At 43.7% G+C, this 16,647-nt stretch overlaps 1 protein-coding gene across 10 annotated transcripts in view; it reads right to left on the bottom strand.

Annotated features, from left to right (window-relative positions):
- Nucleotides 1-16,647, bottom strand: part of LOC118366572 (high affinity cGMP-specific 3',5'-cyclic phosphodiesterase 9A-like) — a 66,702-nt gene that overhangs the window by 31,580 nt on the left and 18,475 nt on the right. For 3 of the 10 annotated variants that reach the window (XR_008089617.1, XM_052492836.1, XM_052492838.1), the window contains one exon: nucleotides 7,157-7,227. The exons of 1 other annotated variant lie outside the window; for it this stretch is intronic. Coding sequence is in view for 6 of the 9 variants with exons in the window: in XM_052492836.1 (XP_052348796.1) it covers nucleotides 7,157-7,227 (71 nt within the window). In the remaining 3 variants the exon portion in view is untranslated. Of the gene's footprint in view, nucleotides 1-6,176; nucleotides 6,473-7,156; nucleotides 7,305-14,951; nucleotides 15,023-16,647 lie in introns of all 10 variants that reach the window. 6 more of the 10 variants (XM_052492844.1, XM_052492843.1, XM_052492841.1 and 3 more) reach the window with 6 other exon arrangements.

Raw genomic sequence — 16,647 nt, 5'->3', positions numbered from 1 at the left:
AATTTGGGTTACATCTCCAATATGAAAAACCCCGGTGGAGCGCATTTGCCCCCTGTTGAATTTTTAAAGTGTTACAACTGGCAATTACCATATGGCATTTGCAATACACTTTGGATGAATCAACGCCGAATTGGGTGGTATTGGCCAATGTGTATATGGTTTGTCCGATGCCAATGACATGCCATTCATTTTTGTCCAATACAGGGGGGTATTCCCTTACAGCTGTAATCGCAGCAAAAGGTGGCGCTACAAAGTATTAACTTAAGGGGGCTGAATAATTTTGCACGCCCAATTTTTCAGTTTTTGATTTGTTAAAAAAGTTTGAAATATCCAATAAATGTCGTTCCACTTCATGATTGTGTCCCACTTGTTGTTGATTCTTCACAAAAAAATACAGTTTTATATCTTTATGTTTGAAGCCTGAAATGTGGCAAAAGGTCGCAAAGTTCAAGGGGGCCGAATACTTTCGCAAGGCACTGTAAATAAACGGGGCGAGACCCGAAAGAAACACAAGTACACAATGATACAACACGGGACGAGACCCGTAATCATTTGCACAAATACACAAAACACGCAGCACAGAAGCTGAAACGACGCCTAGCTACTCACACAACCAAACGGACATTGGAACAATAAATCAACAGCCCAATGGTGAACCAAAGGGCACACTTATACAATTACTAATCATTGAGAAATGGGCACCAGGTGTACGTAATCAACAGTTCAGTTCCTTGAGGCCGGCCAAGTAGACCTCTGAAACTGGTGCACAGAATGAGCAACATTACCGGAGGGATTCGTGACAAGAGGAATGGACTCTAGAGAATGTATGACGTCAGTCTATTGTGTTACACAACAGGACTCAAAGATCAAATTAAAGACCCAGTTTCAGTAAGTTAGTGGAAGGTTTTGTTTGTAAGACAATTTGAAATGTCAAAATCACTGTATAACAACCACTAGACACAAGTAAGTTTTAAAGCCGAACAAAGTTTCATTGCTCAATAGCTCAAAACTGATGACTGTAAAACTCAACAGAAGAGCTGCAGTTAGTTTCAGAGAGGGTGGCAAGGAATAAGTTAGCCCTAAATATTTATAAAACTAAAAGTATTGTATTTAGAACAAAACACTCACTAAACCCTAAACCTCAACTAAATCTTGTAATACATAATGTGGAAATTGAGTAAGTTGAGATGACTAAACTGCTTGGAGTAACACTAGACTGTAAACTGTCATGGTCAAAACATACTGATGCAGTAGTAGCTAAGATGGGCAGAAGTCTGTCCATAATAAAGCGATGCTCTGTCTTCTTAACAACACTATCAACAAGGCAGGTCCTACAGGCTCTAGTTTCTACCTTCTTAACAACACTATCAACAAGGCAGGTCCTACAGGCTCTAGTTTCTACCTTCTTAACAACACTATCAACAAGGCAGGTCCTACAGGTCCTAGTTTCTACCTTCTTAACAACACTATCAACAAGGCAGGTCCTACAGGCTCTAGTTTCTACCTTCTTAACAACACTATCAACAAGGCAGGTCCTACAGGTCCTAGTTTCTACCTTCTTAACAACAGTATCAACAAGGCAGGTCCTACAGGCCCTAGTTTTGTCACACCTTGACTACTGTTCAGTCGTGTGGTCAGGTGCCAAAAAAAAGGCCTCAGGAAAATTGCAATTGGCTCAGAACAGGGCAGCACGGCTGGCCCTTGGATGTACACAGAGAGCTAATATTAATAATATGCATGTCAATCTCTCCTGGCTGAAAGTGGAGGAGAGATTGACTTCATCGCTACTTTTATTTATGAGAGGTATTGACATATTGAATGCACCGAGCGGTCTGTCTAAACTACCGGCACACAGCTCAGCCACCCATGCACACCCCACAAGACATGCCACAAGAGGTCTCTTCACAGTCCCCAAGTCCAGAACAGACTATGGGAGGCACACAAGTACTACATAGAGCCATGACTACATGGAACTCTATTCCACAGTACTACATAGAGCCATGACTACATGGAACTCTATTCCACAGTACTACATAGAGCCATGACTACATGGAACTCTATTCCACATCAAGTAACTGTCGCAAGCAGTAAAATTTGATTTAAAAAACAGATTAAAAAAACCTTATGAAACAGCGGGGACTGTGAAGCAACACAAACATTTGGCACAGACACACACACACACACACACACACACACACACACACACACACACACACACACACACACACACACACACACACACACACACACACACACACACACACACACACACACACACACACACACACACACACACACACACACACACACACTATTCATACACATGGATTTAGTACTGTAGATATGTGGTAGTGGTGGAGTAAGGGCCTGAGGGCACACCGTGTGTTGTGAAATCTGTGAATGTATTTTAATCTATTTAAAATGGTATAAACTGCCTTAATTTTGCTGGATCCCAGGAAGAGTGGGGATCCATAATAAATACAAAACACTTCATTGAAACGCTACCAAATATTTAAATCCCTCCTCTTCCAGGGGTTACATGACCTTAACATCCTCACTTCATGACTCCATCTCCCGGGCTACCATTTCTATTTCCCATCCAGTCAAGTTAATGAGTGGCGAGTGAACCTATTAAAACATGCCTCTCACATACATCAATGTTTACTGCACACTTTACTGTAGTTTCAGAGAGGGTTCGATTGCCCCATACACCAACACTGGCACCACATACAGTTACTGAACATCTAGGTTAATGAACAGCTAGGTTAGTGAACAGCTAGGTTAATGAACAGCTAGGTTAATGAACAGCTAGGTTAATGAACAGCTAGGTTAATGAACAGCTAGGTTAGTGAACAGCTAGGTTAGTGAACAGCTAGGTTAATGAACAGCTAGGTTAGTGAACATCTAGGTTAATGAACAGCTAGGTTAGTGAACGGCTAGGTTAATGAACGGCTAGGTTAATGAACAGCTAGGTTAGTGAACAGCTAGGTTAGTGAACAGCTAGGTTAGTGAACAGCTAGGTTAATGAACAGCTAGGTTAATGAACAGCTAGGTTAATGAACAGCTAGGTTAGTGAACAGCTAGGTTAGTGAACAGCTAGGTTAATGAACAGCTAGGTTAATGAACAGCTAGGTTAATGAACAGCTAGGTTAATGAACAGCTAGGTTACTGAACAGCTAGGTTAGTGAACAGCTAGGTTAGTGAACAGCTAGGTTAATGAACATCTAGGTTACTGAACAGCTAGGTTAGTGAACAGCTAGGTTAATGAACAGCTAGGTTAATGAACAGCTAGGTTAGTGAACAGCTAGGTTAATGAACAGCTAGGTTAATGAACAGCTAGGTTAATGAACAGCTAGGTTAGTGAACAGCTAGGTTAGTGAACAGCTAGGTTAATGAACATCTAGGTTACTGAACAGCTAGGTTAGTGAACAGCTAGGTTAATGAACAGCTAGGTTAATGAACAGCTAGGTTAATGAACAGCTAGGTTAATGAACAGCTAGGTTAATGAACAGCTAGGTTAGTGAACAGCTAGGTTAGTGAACAGCTAGGTTAATGAACAGCTAGGTTAATGAACAGCTAGGTTAATGAACAGCTAGGTTAATGAACAGCTAGGTTAGTGAACAGCTAGGTTAATGAACATCTAGGTTACTGAACAGCTAGGTTAGTGAACAGCTAGGTTAGTGAACAGCTAGGTTACTGAACATCTAGGTTACTGAACATCTAGGTTACTGAACACCTCGGTTAATGAACAGCTAGGTTAGTGAACAGCTAGGTTAATGAACAGCTAGGTTAATGAACAGCTAGGTTAATGAACAGCTAGGTTAATGAACAGCTAGGTTAATGAACAGCTAGGTTAATGAACATCTAGGTTACTGAACAGCTAGGTTAGTGAACAGCTAGGTTAGTGAACAGCTAGGTTAGTGAACAGCTAGGTTAATGAACAGCTAGGTTAGTGAACAGCTAGGTTAGTGAACAGCTAGGTTAATGAACATCTAGGTTACTGAACAGCTAGGTTAGTGAACAGCTAGGTTAATGAACAGCTAGGTTAATGAACAGCTAGGTTAGTGAACAGCTAGGTTAGTGAACAGCTAGGTTAATGAACAGCTAGGTTACTGAACAGCTAGGTTAGTGAACAGCTAGGTTAATGAACAGCTAGGTTAGTGAACAGCTAGGTTAGTGAACAGCTAGGTTAGTGAACAGCTAGGTTAGTGAACAGCTAGGTTAATGAACAGCTAGGTTACTGAACAGCTAGGTTAGTGAACAGCTAGGTTAATGAACAGCTAGGTTAGTGAACAGCTAGGTTAGTGAACAGCTAGGTTAATGAACAGCTAGGTTAGTGAACAGCTAGGTTAGTGAACAGCTAGGTTAATGAACAGCTAGGTTACTGAACAGCTAGGTTAGTGAACAGCTAGGTTAATGAACAGCTAGGTTAGTGAACAGCTAGGTTAGTGAACAGCTAGGTTAATGAACAGCTAGGTTAGTGAACAGCTAGGTTAGTGAACAGCTAGGTTAATGAACAGCTAGGTTAATGAACAGCTAGGTTAATGAACAGCTAGGTTAATGAACAGCTAGGTTAATGAACAGCTAGGTTAGTGAACAGCTAGGTTAATGAACAGCTAGGTTAATGAACAGCTAGGTTAGTGAACAGCTAGGTTAGTGAACAGCTAGGTTAATGAACAGCTAGGTTAGTGAACAGCTAGGTTACTGAACATCTAGGTTAATGAACAGCTAGGTTAATGAACAGCTAGGTTAGTGAACAGCTAGGTTAGTGAACAGCTAGGTTAGTGAACAGCTAGGTTAATGAACAGCTAGGTTAATGAACAGCTAGGTTAGTGAACAGCTAGGTTAATGAACAGCTAGGTTAGTGAACAGCTAGGTTAGTGAACAGCTAGGTTAATGAACAGCTAGGTTAATTAACAGCTAGGTTAGTGAACAGCTAGGTTAATGAACAGCTAGGTTAGTGAACAGCTAGGTTAGTGAACAGCTAGGTTGCTGAACAGCTAGGTTAGTGAACAGCTAGGTTAGTGAACAGCTAGGTTAATGAACAGCTAGGTTAATGAACAGCTAGGTTAATGAACAGCTAGGTTAGTGAACAGCTAGGTTACTGAACAGCTAGGTTACTGAACAGCTAGGTTACTGAACAGCTAGGTTAATGAACATCTAGGTTACTGAACACCTCGGTTAATGAACAGCTAGGTTAGTGAACAGCTAGGTTAATGAACAGCTAGGTTACTGAACAGCTAGGTTAGTGAACAGCTAGGTTAGTGAACAGCTAGGTTAATGAACAGCTAGGTTAGTGAACAGCTATGTTAGTGAACAGCTAGGTTAATGAACAGCTAGGTTAATGAACAGCTAGGTTAGTGAACAGCTAGGTTACTGAACAGCTAGGTTAGTGAACAGCTAGGTTAGTGAACAGCTAGGTTAATGAACAGCTAGGTTAATGAACAGCTAGGTTAGTGAACAGCTAGGTTAGTGAACAGCTAGGTTAATGAACAGCTAGGTTAGTGAACAGCTAGGTTAATGAACAGCTAGGTTAATGAACAGCTAGGTTAGTGAACAGCTAGGTTAGTGAACAGCTAGGTTACTGAACAGCTAGGTTACTGAACATCTAGGTTACTGAACACCTCGGTTAATGAACAGCTAGGTTAGTGAACAGCTAGGTTAATGAACAGCTAGGTTACTGAACAGCTAGGTTAGTGAACAGCTAGGTTAGTGAACAGCTAGGTTAATGAACAGCTAGGTTAGTGAACAGCTAGGTTAATGAACAGCTAGGTTAATGAACAGCTAGGTTAGTGAACAGCTAGGTTAATGAACAGCTAGGTTAATGAACAGCTAGGTTAATGAACAGCTAGGTTACTGAACAGCTAGGTTAGTGAACAGCTAGGTTACTGAACAGCTAGGTTACTGAACAGCTAGGTTAATGAACATCTAGGTTAGTGAAGAGCTAGGTTACTGAACAGCTAGGTTACTGAACAGCTAGGTTACTGAACAGCTAGGTTACTGAACAGCTAGGTTACTGAACAGCTAGGTTAATGAACATCTCGGTTACTGAACAGCTAGGTTACTGAACATCTAGGTTACGGAACAGCTAGGTTAATCGCTGAATTAAAAAGGTGAGATTGCTCAAATGTAAATGTAATACTGAATACTGTTTCAGGCCATCTGCTTGGTATTACGGTTTCAGGGCATCCGGTTGGTTCTCAGGACGTCCTCTTGGTTCTCAGGGCATCCGCTTGGTTCTCAGGGCATCCGCTTGGTTCTCAGGGCATCCGCTTGGTTCTCAGGGCATCCGCTTGGTTCTCAGGGCATCCGCTTGGTTCTCAGGGCATCTGCATGGTTCTCAGGCCATCTGCATGGTTCTCAGGGCATCTGCATGGTTCTCAGGGCATCTGCTTGGTTCTCAGGGCATCTGCTTGGTTCTCAGGGCATCCGCTTGGTTCTCAGGGCATCTGCATGGTTCTCAGGGCATCTGCTTGGTATTCCATTTGAGTTATTTTGAATCATTGTATGTCACGCTTTAACTAAAAGTCTCCTGATAACCAAAGCATCTTAAAGGACTATATTGCATTCTTCTATTGTCTGCATTTCAGGGTATCTGCTCTGCGGTCCCCTTACTATTCCCCATGGCAGGTAACTGGACATGCACTGTGATATAAGAGGCTGCTTCCTCTCTGGGGAGAAACTCACTGTGATATAAGAGGCTTCCTCTCTAGGGGAGAAACTCACTGTGATATAAGAGGCTTCCTCTCTAGGGGAGAAACTCACTGTGATATAAGAGGCTGCTTCCTCTCTGGGGAGAAACTCACTGATATAAGAGGCTTCCTCTCTAGGGGAGAAACTCACTGTGATATAAGAGGCTGCTTCCTCTCTCGGGGAGAAACTCACTGTGATATAAGAGGCTGCCTCCACTCTGGGGAGAAACTCACTATGATATAAGAGGCTTCCTCTCTAGGGGAGAAACTCACTGTGATATAAGAGGCTTCCTCTCTAGGGGAGAAACTCACTGTGATATAAGAGGCTGCCTCTCTAGGGGAGAAACTCACTGTGATATAAGAGGCTGCTTCCTCTCTGGGGAGAAACTCACTGTGATATAAGAGGCTGCCTCCACTCTGGGGAGAAATAAAAACACAGACAGACACAGTACTGTGTGACTCACGCTCACCTCTCTTCTCCAACATCGCCAAGCGGTTTGTCACCTCCGTCTTCAGTACGTTGATTTTAAACGCTCTGCAGAGACAAAAAAGTGATGGACAGAGAGAGCAAGAGAGAGAGATGGGCAGAGAGAGAGATAAAAGGAGAGAGATCTACAGAGAGAGAGAGAGAGATGGACAGAGAGAAAAGGAGAGAGGAGGACAGAGAGAGAGAGTGATGGACAGAGAGAAACAATGAGAGAGATGGACAGAGAGAGACAAGGAGAGAGATGGAAAATAGAGAGAAAATTAGTAGAAGGATAGAGATAGCAAGGGAGGGAGGGAAGGGGAGAGAACAACAGGGACAGAAAGTATTGATTATCTGAAAGCAGCACACGCATTAATATAGTAACAGACAAATAGCAAGCATTTACGAAAACCAGAGAGAGAAAAAGCATTTACGAAGACGCAAAATGTCCATGAAAGCAATATCAGTGCTCTTACCTGGAAAACTGCTCTGCCACCTGTGTCAATACATTCTGTTAGAGTTCCTCTTTATGGGGGAAGGAAGGTGTAGGATGGTACTACACAGAAAAGCTCAAACTCATACCACTTCACTCTGTGTTATAAAGACAACACTGCACACAGGTCTGATACACTCAACTATCGGCCTGAAGCCTTCACTCAACTATCTGCCTGAAGCCTTCACTCAACTGACTGAAGCCTTCACTCAACTATCTGCCTGAAGCCTTCACTCAACTATCTGCCTGAAGCCTTCACTCAACTATCTGCCTTCATTAGAACGGAGCCTGGCGGTGTAACAGATATTGATTGGCCCTTCTCACACACACACACACACACACACACACACACACACACACACACACACACACACACACACACACACACACACACACACACACACACACACACACACACACACACACACACACACACACACACACACACACACACACACACACACACACACACACACACACACACACACCTTATGTAATCTAGTGGCAACGAGAGAATGAAAGCGACACAACAGATGGCAAAAGAAGAGGGAGTAATTGTTTTTTTTCTGTCTCACTACTGAATACAGTAGTGATGTTTGGAGATGGTGCCAGTTGAATACAGTCGTGGTGTTTGGAGATGGTGCCAGTTGAATACAGTAGTGGTGTTTGGAGATGGTGCCAGCTGAATGCAGTAGTGGTGTTTGGAGATGGTGCCAGTTGAATACAGTAGTGGTGTTTGGAGATGGTGCCAGTTGAATACAGTAGTGGTGTTTGGAGATGGTTCCCGCTGAATGCAGTAGTGGTGTTTGGAGATGGTGCCAGTTGAATACAGTAGTGGTGTTTGGAGATGGTGCCAGCTGATTACAGTAGTGGTGTTTGGTGATGGTGCCCGCTGAATACAGTAGTGGTGTTTGGAGATGGTGCCCGCTGAATACAGTAGTGTTGTTTGGAGATGGTGCCAGTTAAATACAGTAGTGATGTTTGGAGATGGTGCCCGCTGAATACAGTAGTGGTGTTTGGAGATGGTGCCAGCTGAATACAGTAGTGGTGTTTGGAGATGGTGCCAGTTGAATGCAGTAGGTGTTTGGAGATGGTGCCCGCTGAATGCAGTAGTGGTGTTTGGAGATGGTGCCCGCTGAATACAGTAGTGGTGTTTGGAGATGGTGCCCGCTGAATACAGTAGTGGTGTTTGGAGATGGTGCCCGCTGAATACAGTAGTGGTGTTTGGAGATGGTGCCCGCTGAATACAGTAGTGGTGTTTGGTGATGGTGCCAGTTGAATACAGTAGTGGTGTTTGGAGATGGTGCCCGCTGAATACAGTAGTGGTGTTTGGAGATGGTGCCCGCTGAATACAGTAGTGGTGTTTGGAGATGGTGCCCGCTGAATACAGTAGTGGTGTTTGAAGATGGTGCCAGCTTGATATCTTAACAAGACACTTATAACTAAATGACAAAAACACAGCCCTGCTATTGTTGCAGAGCAAAGCGGTGGCCAAAGTTCACCTGAGAGGCCAATAAAAGTGCAGGTATGTGAACTAGTAAAACCACCGGTTGGCCGGGTCCCATTGTACACCGTGTCACATAAACGCCAGAACACTGTTTCACCAGGGGTCAGAGGTTAGGACCATACTAAGCCTCGCCTCCACGACAGCCACAGATAGTGTGTGTCTGTATCACTACCCAGAAGGTTACATCGTTGTAATAAAAACAACCCATTTGAGTGATGTGGAATTGAAACAGGTGACTGCAGTAAAGATCGGGAACAAAGACAAAAACCTGTTTGTTTATGGACTTTTCCCCCCCCCAGATGTTGAGCTGGTTTGTCTGTGTGCTCTTTTGTTTGAGTGATGAGGACAATATGTTGTTGTAACCAAGCAAGACAGTTAATGAAATAGTGTGTGTGTGTGTTTGTCTAAGTGTGTCTATTGCCTAAACATGTTATTGATTATGCTCTTTTACGTGCTGTTTGCACGTCAGGTATGTGGCTAAGTGTGTGTGTGTTACTTTTGTAAATATATTTGTCAAACACCTATATTTCAGTGGCAATTGACGAGACGGAAACTGAGTAAATAGTCCCAGATAAACAGATTTTTCATTTCGGCTGACTAGATTTTGTCTGTGACAAGATGTTTAACTAGTAAATGGACTGGACAAGATGTTTTAGAGAGAATGAGAGGGCTTTTCAGTGTTATTTGTTTGGTCCAATCAAAAGCATGCATGGCATTTTCAGAATTGTAAGGCTTTCTCACTGCAATGTTGCAATGCTGTAATTGGTGGAAAATAAATACCACGCCCAGGTTACAAATCACTGATGCAAATAAGGCACGCCATGGCTACTCTACCGGTGGTACAAGCACCCGGTAGAAAAAGAAGCCACTTCACTTATCGTGTCGATTCAAACAAGACCGAATGCAATGACTGATAGGGGCGCTATGTTGAAGTCACCGTGCCCTCATCTAGGCCCTCCCCCACCAGTGTGTTGAAGTCACCATGCCTCCATCTTGGCCCTCCACCACCAGTGTGTTGAAGTCATCGTGCCTCCATCTTGGCTCTCCCCCACCAGTGTGTTGAAGTCACCATGCCTCCATCTTGGCCCTCCCCCACCATTGTGCTAAAGCCACCGTGCCTCCATCTTGGCTCTCCCCCACCATTGTGCTAAAGCCACCGTGCCTCCATCTTGGCCCTCCCCCACCATTGTGCTAAAGCCACCGTGCCCACATCTTGGCCCTCCCCACCATTGTGCTGAAGCCATTGTGCCCACATCTTGGCCCTCCCCACCATTGTGCTAAAGCCACCGTGCCCACATCTTGGCCCTCCCCACCATTGTGCTAAAGCCACCGTGCCACCATTGTGCTGAAGCCACCGTGCCTCCATCTTGGCTCTCCCCCGCCATTGTGCTGAAGCCACCGTGCCCACATCTTGGCCCTCCCCACCATTGTGCTAAAGCCACCGTGCCCACATCTTGGCCCTCCCCACCATTGTGCTAAAGCCACCGTGCCACCATTGTGCTGAAGCCACCGTGCCTCCATCTTGGCTCTCCCCCGCCATTGTGCTGAAGCCACCGTGCCTCCATCTTGGCTCTCCCCCGCCATTGTGCTGAAGCTACTGTGCCTCCATCTTGGCTCTCTCCCACCATTGTAAAAAATATTTTGGAAGCTATAGAAATGCATTATTTATTATGTTTTTATTTCATCTTTATTTTAACAGGGAAGACATATTGAGACTTAGGTCTCTTTTCCTGCCCTGTATAATACAACATACACCGAACAAAAATATAAAACGCAACACGCAACCATTTCAAAGATTTTACAGTTCATATGAGGTTCACATATCAATCTGTCAATTGAAATAAATTCATTAAGCCCTAGTCTATGGATTTCACATGAATGGGAATACAGAAACTAATCTTTTGGTCACAGATACCTTGATAAAAAAGGTAGGGGTGTGGATGAGAAAACCAGTCGGTATCTGGTGTGAGGCACGGCCTCATGCAGCGCGACACCTCCTTCACATAGGGTTGATCAGGCTGTTGATTGTGGCCTGTGGAATGTTCTCCCACTCCTCTTCAATGGCTGTACGAAGATGCTTGGATATTGGCGGGAACTGAAATACGCTGTCGTACACGTCGATCCAGAGTATCCCAAATTTGCTCAATGGGTGACATGTCTGGCAATGGGAGAACTGGGACATTTTTAGCTTCCAAGAATTGTGTAAAATGGTCTGGGAAGAACATTGATATGGCAATTCAATAATAGACAATAATGTATTGAGCCTCTAGCCTACTACACAAACCTAATTGCTACAGTACTGTTTTTAATAGCCAATAATGTATTGAGCCTCTAGCCTACTACACAAACCTAATTGCTACAGTACTGTTTTTAATAGGTTTATGATTTCTACTCTGATTCTGTCTATATAAGGTCCCACAGTTGACAGTGCATGTCAGAGTAAAACCCAAGCCATGAGGTCGAAGGAATTGTCTGTAGAGCTCTGAGACAGGATTGTGTCGAGGCACAGATCTGGGGAAGGGTACCAAAAAATGTCTGCAGCATTGAAGGTCCCCAAGAACACAGTGGCCGCCATCATTCTTAAATGGAAGAAGTTTGGAACCACCAACACTCTTCCTAGAGCTGGCCACACGGCCAAACTGAGCAATCACGGGAGAATGGCCTTGGTCAGGGCCCAAGGCCCTGATGGTCACTCCGACAGAGCTCTAGCGTTCCTCTGTGGAGATGGGAGAACCTTCCAGAAGGACAAACATCTCTGCAACACTCCACCAATCAGGCCTTTATGGTAGAGTGGCCAGACGGAAGTCACTCCTCTGTAAGGCACCTGACAGCCCGCTTGGAGTTTACCAAAAGGCACCTAAAGACTCTCAGACCATGAGAAACAAGATTCTCTGGTCTGATGAAACGAAGAGTGAACTCTTTGGCCTGAATGCAAAGTGTCACGTCTGGATGACACCATCCCTACGGTGAAGGCTGGTGTGGTAGCATCATGCTGTGGGGATGTTTTTCAGCAGCAGGGACTGGGAGACTAATCCGGATTGAGGCAAAGATGAACAGAGCAAAGTACAGAGAGATCCTTGATGAAAACCTGCTCCAGAGCGCTCCGGACCTTCCAACAGGACAATGACCCAAAGCACACAACCAAGACAGCGCAGGAGTGGCTTTGGGACAAGTCTCTGAATGTCCTTGAGTGGCCCAGCCAGAGCCCGGACTTGAACCCAATCGAACATCTCTGAAGAGACCTGAAAATAGCTGTGCAGCAACACTCCCCATCCAACCTGACAGAGCTTGAGAGGATCTGCAGAGAAGAATGGGAGAAACTCCCAAAATACAGGTGTGCCAAGCTTGTAGCATCATACCCAAGAAGACACAATGCTGTAATCACTGCCAAAAGGTGCTTCAACAAAGTACTGAGTAAAGGGTCTGAATACTTATGTAAATGTGGTATTTCAGTTTTAAATTTTTTTTTTTTATTGTGTGTAGATTGATTAGGAAAAAAACAATGCAATCCATTTTAGAATAAGGCTGTAACGTAACAAAATGTGGAAAAAGTAAAGGGGTCAAAGTCACTGTACATCATTGGAAAAAATACTACCAGCCTGGAGAGACATCTGAAAGCTCAATATATATATATCATCGACCCCATCCACGCCACAAAACACCGAGGTAGGCGCTGTCCCATTCACATTTAGAGCATAATACGCTCAGGTAATAACAGATAGATAATTTAATACCTTTATTTAAATAGGCAAGTCAGTTAAGAGCAAATTCGTATTTAATGGACGGCCTAGGAACAGTGGGTTAACTGCCTGTTCAGGGGTAGAACGACAGATTTGTACCTTGTCAGCTCGGGGGTTTGAACTTGCAACCTTCTCGGTTACTAGTCCAACACGCTAACCACTAGGGTAGCTAGTTAGTTTGCTGCAACCTATCAGACCACTACTACTGACAGACCTTTGATTACAATACAGCTACAGTCTGTCAAGGGACACAGGGCTCCAGACTGCAACGATTTAGTGGCATTTTGCGACCCATTGACTTGTGCGAGTTACATTTGAATGTATTGGTCGTATCAGTGTGGGCTGAACATTCATTACACGGCCACCACACTCAAAAGTTTCAAAACATTCAGGAAAATTCAGGATCCTTATTTTAACAGTAACAATAATAAGGGTTCTAACTGGAAACGAAAAGGGTTCTTCGAAGGGTTCTCCTATTGGGGACAGCCGAAGAACCCTTTTAGGTTCTATTTGGCACCTTTTTGTTTTAAGAGTGTAGGACAAGGCGATGTGTGTTTGTGCTCATGGAAGTCAGTGATTTATGTTTAATATAGGTTAATGAGGCAATACAAATGTGATGTGACTAATATAAAGGGCATTTATTTTAGGAGCCCGCGCTCTCCCGAGTGGCGCAGCAGTCTAAGGCACTGCATTTCAGTGCTGGAGGCGTCACTACAGACACCCTGGTTCGAATCCAGGCTGTATCACAACTTGCTGTGATTGTCCCATAGGGCGGCGCACAATTGGCCCAGCGTCGTCAGGATTTGGCCGGTGTAGGCGGTCATTGTAAATAACAATTTGTTCTTAACTGACTTGCCTAGTTAAATAAAGAAACAATATAAGCTAATTTGGTATGTGCTTGTCAGCAATGTGTTTTTATTTGCGTAGCGTGTGAAAAACCCCTGGTCCACTAGGACTCACCAGCTAGCTGTCCACCAGTCAGGGGCACCACGCTGTACGGTGACCTTTAACACACACACACACACAAGTTTAGACAGGAAGTGGTGCGGAACTCCAATACTGTACGCCACCCCCCCCCCTTCCTTCTAATTAGACGTGCTGTCAATGTCCTCTCCTCTTCCTCCCACTGTCTTACTCAGCATCTGAAGTGTGAGGACACGTTGGTGGATGTGTGTGTGAGAGTGAGCAGTATCTGGCTCACTGTTTCACCCTGACATTGGATCTGATAGTGTTTTTTTACTAACCCTGGGCCATAGGGCACAATCTGGGATATGTCCTTCTGTTCAATGGACATTTCAATGATATAACCAGTAACCCTTGAAGAACATCATTTATTATGCTTGTGAGCTTAGGCTGCTGAAATTACAGATTGTACCTTCACGGACCAATGTGTAATGTTTTTCTATAAATGTGAACGCGACAGCGCCTATCTCTCGGTGTTGTGTGACATGTTGGGGTCGATGGACACCATGGCTCCTGTGGAGTCCAGCAGAGACAAGGTGGTGTTCCTGTCCAAAACAGACAAAGTAGGGACACTCTCTCTGAGGATGTGTCCCACTACAGTTCAATGAAGAGGGTGTAGGCGTTTGGCACATTCCAAAATATCAATCAAAGAAACCAAGTGAGAGATAGTCAAGACTACTGGAACCTATGACCTTGTATCCTTTCATTATGGTTGTGTACTCATCTAATAGAAGTGTCAAAACAGAAACTGGGTGGTTTGAGCCCTGAATGCTGATTGGCTGACAGCCATGGTATAGCATTTTTTACTGCTCCAATTACGTTGGTAACCACTTTATAATAACAATAAGGCACCTTGGGGGTTTGTGGTATATAGCCAATATACCACGGCTAAGTTCTGTATCCAGGCATTCCGCGTTGCGTCGTGCATAAGAACAGCCTTTAGCCGTGGTATATTGGCTATATACACCACAAACCCCCAAGGTGCCTTATTGCTTAAGTAGAAAACCAGTCAAGAGGACATGAAAATGAAAGGATCAAAGACAAATACTTAAGACTAAAGAGAGGAAAAGAGAGCTGAGCAAAGCAATACCTTGGGATACCCAGAACGCTGCAAAACAACTCTCTGATATCGTACGGTCTGCAGAACCTGCTGAAGACCACCTACGGGAACAGTAGCCAAGACATGCAACATAGTGATGATCCAAAAATATATAATGATGTAAAATGTAAACAGAGTCCGCACTTAGTACATCATGTTCGGCATGTGAGGCAAAGTGTTCATGTTCATATACCAACCATCGTGTGTGTGGATATAAGGGAAAAAGCATTTCTAGAATATATTGAACATATGCTGACACATTCAGTGTTATGTAAATAGAGGTTGGAGATGCTGATGCTGTTACGAGCTGTGGAATACTTTCCTAATGATCAGGGTGGTACAGCAAACCAGTGTTTTTAGTCAGCTTGTTCTACAACAGTCCTCAAGAGTACAGTGTGAGAGAAAATGGACAAAACCCACCATCGGTCGGTACCCCCTGTAAATAACCTCATTATTGTTGTGTTCTTGTGTTAGTCTTTATTTTAAAAATGTTACTTGAGTTTATTTAGTGAATATTTTTTTAAACTCTATTTCCTTAAAACCACATTGTTGGTTGTAAGCATTTCACGGTAAGGGTAGACCTGTAGAATTCAGAGCATGTGACAAATACAATTTGATTTGATAAGGACTCTGCCTGGTGTCTGCATTGGCAGGTCTCCCATTCTGGGCTTTTGTTTTAATGACAAATATGTAGATTCCCCCTATCACCCTTCATCTTTTAATGACAAATATGTAGATTCCCCCTATCACCCTTCATCTTTTAATGACAAATATGCAGATTCCCCCTATCACCCTTCATCTTTTAATGACAAATATGCAGATTCCCCCTATCACCCTTCATCTTTTAATGACAAATATGTAGATTCCCCCTATCACCCTTCATCTTTTAATGACAAATATGTAGATTCCCCCTATCACCCTTCATCTTTTAATGACAAATATGTAGATTCCCCCTATCACCCTTCATCTTTTAATGACAAATATGTAGATTCCCCCTATCACCCTTCATCTTTTAATGACAAATATGTAGATTCCCCCTATCACCCTTCATCTTTTAATGACAAATATGTAGATTCCCCTATCACCCTTCATCTTTTAATGACAAATATGTAGATTCCCCTATCACCCTTCATCTTTTAATGACAAATATGTAGATTCCCCTATCACCCTTCATCTTTTAATGACAAATATGCAGATTCCCCCTATCACCCTTCTTCTTTTATTGCCTTCCAAACAAGGTTGAGCGCCATCATCAACAGTGACAAGTCAGCCAGTCATCTCTACTGTCAACCCCAGCCCCGAGCTTCACTATCTCTACTGTCAACCCCAGCCCCGAGCTTCACTATCTCTACTGTCATACCCAGCTCCGAGCTTCACTATCTCTACTGTCAACCCCAGCCCCGAGCTTCACTATCTCTACTGTCAACCCCAGCCCCGAGCTTCACTATCTCTACTGTCAACCCCAGCCCCGAGCTTCACTATCTCTACTGTCAACCCCAGCCCCGAGCTTCACTATCTCTACTGTCAACCCCAGCCCCGAGCTTCACTATCTCTACTGTCAACCCCAGCCCCGACCTTCACTTACCAGCTTCACCAAGACAGATGATTTTGACCCAGAATTTTTTTGATGCGTTTCTTGTTTATATCAATTGTAAAGACATTATCATTAGCTTTTTTTTTGTCAAAT

This window comes from Oncorhynchus keta, chromosome 34 (assembly GCF_023373465.1).
Source record: "Oncorhynchus keta strain PuntledgeMale-10-30-2019 chromosome 34, Oket_V2, whole genome shotgun sequence".
Classification (NCBI taxonomy): Eukaryota; Metazoa; Chordata; class Actinopteri; order Salmoniformes; family Salmonidae; genus Oncorhynchus; species Oncorhynchus keta.
The sequence above is the reverse complement of the archived record's forward strand: the minus strand, read 5'-3'. Positions and strand labels throughout refer to the sequence as shown.